The sequence below is a fragment of the Mizuhopecten yessoensis genome, unplaced genomic scaffold (assembly GCF_002113885.1).
Source record: "Mizuhopecten yessoensis strain PY_sf001 unplaced genomic scaffold, ASM211388v2 scaffold11151, whole genome shotgun sequence".
Lineage (NCBI taxonomy): Eukaryota > Metazoa > Mollusca > Bivalvia > Pectinida > Pectinidae > Mizuhopecten > Mizuhopecten yessoensis.
Window position 1 is genome coordinate 580,367 of NW_018408905.1, and position 8,516 is coordinate 588,882.

Below are 8,516 nucleotides of genomic sequence, written 5' to 3' on the forward strand. Positions count from 1 at the left end.
CAAGGTCATTTTCCTTCTCAAACTTTGCTGGCTCTATCCCAAGAAGCTACCAGCCAAATCTTATGAATCCATTCCTTTTGGTTCTTCAGAACAAATCCTTTGAAATGTTGTTGACCTCTGACCTTTAAAGTAGGTTTCATTTACAAACTTTGGTGAGCTCTATCCCAAGAAGTCACCAGCCAAATATCATAATTCTATGCCTTTCGATTACTCAGAAGTCGTTTGATGTATTTGACACCTGTGACCTTGAAAGTAGGTCAAGGTTATCTTCATTCTCAAACTTTGTCAGGCTCTATCCCAGGAAGCCACCAGCCAAATATTAAGATTCTATACCTTTAAGTTCAGAAAAAGTCGTTTTGAAGTATTTGACCCCTGTGACCTTTATAGGAGGTCAAGGTCATTTTCGTTCTCGCACTTGGTCGGGCTCTTACCAACAAAGCTTTCAGTAAAATATGGCTCTACGCCTGTCTGTTCTTCAGAAGAAGTTGTTTATCGGGCAGGTGAGCTAAACACTAGACCTCCATTAGGTTTATTCACATTTTGACTTCTCATTTATAGTGGTTGCATGAACATTTGTCTTAATAATCCTGTAACAAAGAGCATGAATTCTGCTTGTAGACTCGTCTTCTTAAAGTCGTGGTCACATCTTACGGTCACACGTAGTTGACCGTAGTAGGGGGTGACCTTAGTTAAATGTAGTTACACGTAGTTCAACTTGGTTATAAACGTAGTTTGAACTTCAAGCAATCTATGATTTGGCCATGGTTAGCCCAAAAATGAAACTACGGTCATTCCCCCACTACTGTCAACTACGGTCATCCCCCCCACTACTGTCAACTACGGTCATCCCCCACTACTGTCAACTACGGTTATCCCCCCCTACTGTCAACTACGGTCATCCCCCCCACTACTGTCAACTACGGTCATCCCCCACTACTGTCAACTACGGTTATCCCCCCACTACTGTCAACTACGGTTATCCCCCACTACTGTCAACTACGGTTATCCCCCACTACTGTCAACTACGGTCATCCCCCCCTACTGTCAACTACGGTCATCCCCCACTACTGTCAACTACGGTCATCCCCCACTACTGTCAACTACGGTTATCCCCCCACTACTGTCAACTACGGTTATCCCCCACTACTGTCAACTACGGTTATCCCCCACTACTGTCAACTACGGTCATCCCCCCCTACTGTCAACTACGGTCATCCCCCACTACTGTCAACTACGGTCATCCCCCACTACTGTCAACTACGGTTATCCCCCCACTACTGTCAACTACGGTTATCCCCCACTACTGTCAACTACGGTTATCCCCCACTACTGTCAACTACGGTCATCCCCCCACTACTGTCAACTACGGTCATCCCCCCCACTACTGTCAACTACGGTCATCCCCCCACTACGGTCAACTACGATTATCCCCCACTATGGTCAACTACGGTCATCCCCCCACTACTGTCAACTACGGTTATCTCCCACTACTGTCAACTACGTATACCTGCGTGAATAAGATGTGAGGGCGGCTTACCATGTTATATATCTGCGAAGCACATATGCCTATACGCGGGTGAATCCACCATATTTTCAAATGGAAAAACAAAATAAATGCCTGCTCATTGTATCCTCCTAAATGAATCCACTCCAAACGTCTTTACTGATAAAGTTATATTAAGGTATGTGTATTTATTGCATCACCTGTGAAGCAAGGGTAACATATTTGGGATCATTGTCCGCACAGCTGCTTTCTTGAAGGAATGCTTCAATTTTCATGACGCAATTCTCACTTTAGATGTGTGCAAATTCTCTATCTTGCCAAATTACTATGTACATGTTGACCATGTCTTTTCGTCTTTGAATATGTGCATTTATATCTCATGTGGTAATACCCTATTCAGGTAAAATAACTTGGATACAACAATAGAAATTTTAACTTTAAAAAAAGTTTGGACTGAATACTAATGATCCCAGGAGCAATGTTGCAGGCCAAGAGATTTCTGAATGAAGTTTTCTACAAAAACAGCAATTTTGTACTGGTTTTATAGTGTTTGACGTCCTATCAACAGCTAAGGTCCTTTAAAGACGTGATTTTATATTGGATTTACCATAATCGCACCAGCTAAGGTCATTTGAAGACGGGTGCCAAGGAGGACAGCCGGAAAGATAACAACACACACTAAGGTGTTATGCATGACGATTTTATTTCTAGCAACTGGCAATGATAAATGTACAGTTTACATGAGGAGTACATTCAACATTTGTATTTCTGCCCACCATGGCACATTTTCTGTCATTGTCGACCCAGACACATTTTACATTTCTTGTCCCTTCTACAAACTCATTACCCCCGAATCTCGAGAGCCCGTGTGTTGATAATGAACTATATATATAATATCATTAGCATGGAAGGCGAAACAATATGAAGTTAGCATGAAATACTGTTATCTCTTTATACATAATTACGTAATGCTGCTACAGTAACGAGCTTCAACGTGTGCCATGATTCGACAGCTAACACTAAGAATACGAAAATCCTGAATAGATTCACGATGCAAAAAAGTTGTTAAGTAGTAAACCAGTTGATTTCCTGCCTGAAGTTTTTCTTAGCTAACACTTCAGTTACTATTATATATTTAGAAATGGATGTGCGATTCAGATTTATCCCATAGAAATGCATGGCACTATCGCCTCTACATGATTTCTCTTTATTAAACATTAGAGTTACTTCCCTTATATAAGTATAGAGTGACATCCCTTATTTCATGGAGTTGCCTACACACACTCTGACATTTGCTAAACTACATGACAAAAATACTGATGATGATACACCGGGATTAGATATTTGCTTGGATTCCGTACGGCAAATAAACTCTACAACGCCCAAATCTGTAAACAGACTTCACATCAACCCTACATACACTTAAAACATGTTATTTTCTGCAAAAGTGTTGATTTGAAAGTCGACACATGTTGCATGTTTCTCACTACCCTAATGGAACCAATATAATACAACCAGAACAGGGGTTGAATAGCTCTGCAACATGCAGTGCGAAACACAACCGGAAATAAATTTGTAAAAGTCTACATAATTGTATAAGTATTAATTGAAATTTCACATTCACAGCATTCTGCCTTGATATCAACAAGTCTGCCAGAATTTGGACCATGTTTCAATAACTTAATTTTCAATTCATTTCTTCATCATGAAATGTTGCGTCTTTGCCACAATTTCAATACACATTGCTTTTATGACCAAAGTTTAAATGTACTTGTTGTTTGGTTATAAAATGGGAAACAAATTGTGAGTGAACTTCATAGTTTATTAGACTAAAATATGAAAACACACTTTATTCTCAATAACATTGATCTTTACCAATAGGCTTACTGAAGTACTGTATACCGGAAAACCTTTGCCCTTTGGTGATAAAACATGTGTTCGCTCGTGTGAACTTCGCCCTTCACATGTAATTACATATGTACTATAACTTTCATGTTGTGTGCTTAAATTCGCTGTCATAAGAAATTCGCCCTCATTGGAGACAGCAAAAAAAAGGCTAAAAGTTAAACTGAGGCAAACATTTCCCTGCATACAGTAACCTAGTTCCTGATCTGCTACATAACACTACTAATCTGTGTCAATGAGAAGCTTGACAAAATAACATTGCAAACAATAAGAATCGTACACATGCTCCTGTTGGGGGGCCTGCCTACTCCATTTCCACGTCTCGAGGACACGGACTCCAGCACTATATCTGTTTAAGCCTGCTTCATACTGACCAAGCTACATATAGACTAAGCTCATGTACACAACTATGATAGGCGAACAATAACAACGTTTTAATCTTTCCAGTGAAATGGTAAGCAAAAGCCATTTACTGTTGATATAAATACTGTGATGGTACAGAGCCGTTCGGTAGCCAGACACTATTTAGGTAACAGATTTTAACCCTTCCACCACTGTAGACCATAATGAACTCATCCATATCAATTCATGGTAGAGTCTACTTAAGTTACACAGGGGTGAAAGGGTTATGTAATCAGCTCCGACCACTACACTTTACTGCCATCGAGTTGACCACTAGACTGGCCCGAAAGCAAGTTAACCGCTAGACTGGGCCACTAGATTGGACTGAAATAGAGTAGAGAACAGTTGACCATTAGATTGCTCTGTAAAAATTGAGATGACCACTGGATTTTTCTGAAAAAATTGACCAGTAAATTGGAACAGTAACCACAAGTCTACTGTTATCCTGATGAAAAGGGATTACGAAAGGAAAGAAAACTAGGTCCAAAACACTGAACAAGGACCAATAATACAACACTGGCTGATAAGCACGTATCTACCACATCGTTAATAAAACAAGGAAATAGCAATCTGACAATCCAAGTCTTCAGCAGGAAGGTAATCTTTTTATATTTTTCTTAACCCTTTCACCACTGTAGACCATAATGGACTCATCCATTTCAAAACATTGAAGAGTTTACTAAAGTTACATAGGGGTGAAAGGGAACATGCTTAAAATATTTTCTACATAAATTTGTTGATTTTGAAATCAAATGATAGATAGATTTTCTGATTCAACCAGACTTATAGGGACCAAAGACATTTATTCTGTTTATGATGAATCCTATGGGTTTTTAGGGACTACATTCAATGACAGGTAACAACACTAGGGTGTGTATCCGAACTAACAATTCTCCAGGTCATCCTGGTTGTTACATACAGCCTAGCTTTGATAAAAAAAAACACAGAAAATCAGTGAAGATTAAAAAATTATATAACAATTCAATTTAAACTTAATCATTGATCTGTTATAGATAAAATAAGATTGGGGTTACTTTTGTTTTCCTTCCTGATTTGAATACTAAATCTTCGATCGACAGAATCCTATTACGATACAATTAAAATACGAACTATTTGTGATGATCATTCCCTGACCAAAATCACACCCAAGGCTTGACATAACCTAGGACTTAGGTGAAGTATATATGTATATCACACCCAAGGCTTGACATAACCTAGGTCTTAGGTGAAGTATATATGTATATCACACCCAAGGCTTGACATAACCTAGGTCTTAGGTGAAGTATATATATGTATATCACACCCAAGGCTGGACATAACATAGGACTTAGGTGAAGTATATATGTATATCACACCCAAGGCTTGACATAACCTAGGTCTTAGGTGAAGTATATATATGTATATCACACCCAAGGCTGGACATAACATAGGACTTAGGTGAAGTATATATGTATATCACACCCAAGGCTTGACATAACCTAGGTCTTAGGTGAAGTATATATATGTATATCACACCCAAGGCTGGACATAACATAGGACTTAGGTGAAGTATATATGTATATCACACCCAAGGCTTGACATAACCTAGGTCTTAGGTGAAGTATATATATGTATATCACACCCAAGGCTGGACATAACATAGGACTTAGGTGAAGTATATATGTATATCACACCCAAGGCTTGACATAACCTAGGTCTTAGGTGAAGTATATATATGTATATCACACCCAAGGCTGGACATAACATAGGACTTAGGTGAAGTATATATGTATATCACACCCAAGGCTTGACATAACCTAGGTCTTAGGTGAAGTATATATATGTATATCACACCCAAGGCTGGACATAACATAGGACTTAGGTGAAGTATATATGTATATCACACCCAAGGCTTGACATAACCTAGGTCTTAGGTGAAGTATATATATGTATATCACACCCAAGGCTGGACATAACATAGGACTTAGGTGAAGTATATATGTAGATCACACCCAAGGCTTGACATAACCTAGGTCTTAGGTGAAGTATATATGTATAGGAATAACAACATTATGGTGATGAAGTATATGCATTAACACTTTTGATGGATTATCTCCCCTTCCCCATAACTTATCTGATTATCTCCCCTTCCCCCATAACTTATCTCCCTTTTCCCATGATAAACACCCCTTCTGTTTACCTGGTGTTTCTCATGAAATCTACATTGCATACAAAAATTATCTCCTTCCATCTCTCAACAATTAAAACAACTTTCAGTTTTCTCCCTTGAACATTTTGGCAAACATTAATTCATTTGTCTTTCTGTCTTTCTGATCTACGAGTCCACTGTCCTTTCTGATGTTACAAGTACTGCTTGAATTGCTTGGGGTCGAACACATAAATAGCCACCAAATGGTATCATGTAGTCAGGTGATGTATTACTTAAATACCCACAGTTCTAACAGGTCTTAACAGTGTCATTATTTGCAATACTATTTATTCATTTTTTTAAAAACTAATGTCATAAAGGGTCACACAGTAGTCTTAACTCATAGACCCCTGAAGACACATTTGAACCCTTCCAATTTAAAGGTTCAAATAGTTCATTATGAAATTTCAGGGGTGAATGAGTTAAAAGTCTACCAACACAAGCAGACCATACAGGGTCAACAGTAGTCTTAACAGCCAATTAACACAACAAGTTAAATGTAGAGTTGCATGGTAGATAATATACGAAGTCTAACTGTAAGAGGGAGGTCTGCTGTCTGTCTTCATTCTTTTTGCAGCAAGAATAAATATGTTGGGATTTGAACATTTCAGACAGGGTTTTGTTTTCATTAATTTGGAATGGGGCATCTTTGTCTCATTTTGGATAGGACATTTTCAGGAGTAAAATGCAAATTTTGAGTTTTGGGCACAAACATGAAATAGCTTCAATTCAAGTCCCCAGAAAAAAACCCACTGTCAGACAAAGCGATTAATACCATTTGGACGGCCATTTACATTTAAACCACCAAAGTATCGTTATGAGACATAAATACATGTTTCCTCTACATCTATCAAAATAGTGCGAAAATACTTGAAAGAAACAAGATTTCCAGCAGCACAATAAATAACAGAATAAGTTTTCAAGTAAATTTGAAAATTGAGGAAACTCTCTTAGATATGTTCTACATATCATGTTTAATCATTGATCTTTTAAGAACATTTTATTTATTTCTTAAAAATGACAAATGGTTCCATTTGTCTGTCACATCTTCCTTCCTCTAAAATATGAAGAGTTCCATTTGTCACATTTTCCTTCCTCTAAAATATGAAGAGTTCCATTCACCACATTATCCTTCCTCCACAGTAAGAAGAGTTCCATATGTAACACTTTTCCTTCCTCCATAACCAGAAGATGGTTCACCTGCAACATCTTCCAGCAGAGATCCAGGCCTTGTCGTTCTATCCTCAATAAAGAGTTTCACACTTCTTTCCTTCCTCCACACTAAGAAGAGTTCCATTTAACTGATGGTACTTCATCACTGCAGATGGTTCATTCTATCACAGTTTATTTAACATTTCCTTCCTTTATCCACAGAAGAGTTCCAAACACCATTTGTAACCATGGTGATTTTTGAAGAGATGTATGTGTCAAACATTTTAATCTTCATAAAAGAAATGTATTACAGATCCACAAAATCTCGTTCCTTCATCCATGTCAAGGAGCAATCCAACTAGCAAAACATTCTTTCTCCACAAAAATCACTATATCCTGACAGCTTTCTACTTGGGAATATTTCTGCATCAACACTGACCTTTGACCCTCCATCCACACACACAGAGCACTTGTCCATCTGTCCTGCCGTTACAGGCAATGACTCCTATTTCTCTATCAAGCGTCCTACGTCATTCATACAACCGTGACATACCAATGACTTTGTCATGTTTTTATATATATTTTTTTTTTGTAAAACAGTTACAAATATAAGTATCCAGTTTGATAATTCACTTTTCAGTTCATCATATGACTATTGATGTTGACCTTTCACCTATGACCTAAGACATACTGGAGCATGGTAGTCCTGGTGACCCCATCTGAGTCAGGACTCGGTCCAGCCACTGCAGCGGTCCGTTCAGATGAATCTCAATCCAGCATGGAGTACTTGTTACAGTCTGTCGTCTGCAAACAAAAAGTGGGATATTAAGATCAAACATAGGGATATTTAGGACAAACAGTGGGATATTTTTGACAAACGGTGGGATATTTTGGACAAACAAAGGGATATTTTGGACAAACAAAGGGATACTTAGGAAAAACAATGCTATATTTAGAATAAACAGTGGGGTATTTAGGACAAACAATGCTATATTTAGGAACAAGAGGTCCATGGGCCTTAACGGTCACCTGAGTCTATAGTATTTATTTTTGTTGTTGAAATATGTACCAATTTGAGTAAAAAATAGTATAATGTTAACTTAACTTTGTCAGGACCATGAGCTGATCATTCCTAGACCAATTTTAAGTGAGATCGGCCTATTAGAACTTAGTAGCAAAATAGCGGCCATGGCAGCCAAATTGTATTTCTGATTGACCCGAAAAATAACAACACTTTGTCAGGACCATGATTCGATCATTCCTACAAAGTTTCAGTTCAATCGGCCAAGTAGATCTTTACTTTAAGTTTGAAATAGTTTTCCAAAATGGCAGCCGTGGTGGCCATATTGGATTTCTGATCGACCC

At 38.1% G+C, this 8,516-nt stretch overlaps 1 protein-coding gene and 1 long non-coding RNA gene across 2 annotated transcripts in view; both read right to left on the minus strand.

Moving 5' to 3' along the window:
- Nucleotides 1–2,188: 2,188 nt before the first annotated feature.
- LOC110466970 lies at nt 2,189–6,358 on the minus strand. Its single transcript, XR_002464789.1, has 2 exons — nt 5,026–6,358; nt 2,189–4,973 (listed from the first exon to the last, which is right to left on the minus strand). It is a non-coding gene; the product is annotated as an uncharacterized LOC110466970 (long non-coding RNA).
- Nucleotides 6,359–6,656: 298 nt separating this feature from the next.
- Nucleotides 6,657–8,516, minus strand: part of LOC110466985 (mothers against decapentaplegic homolog 2-like) — a 17,768-nt gene continuing 15,908 nt past the window's right edge. Inside the window, exon 6 of the mRNA XM_021523827.1 lies at nt 6,657–7,955. Within this exon, the coding sequence (XP_021379502.1) occupies nt 7,832–7,955 (124 nt within the window). The 3' untranslated portion in view covers nt 6,657–7,831. The remainder of the gene's footprint in view (nt 7,956–8,516) is intronic.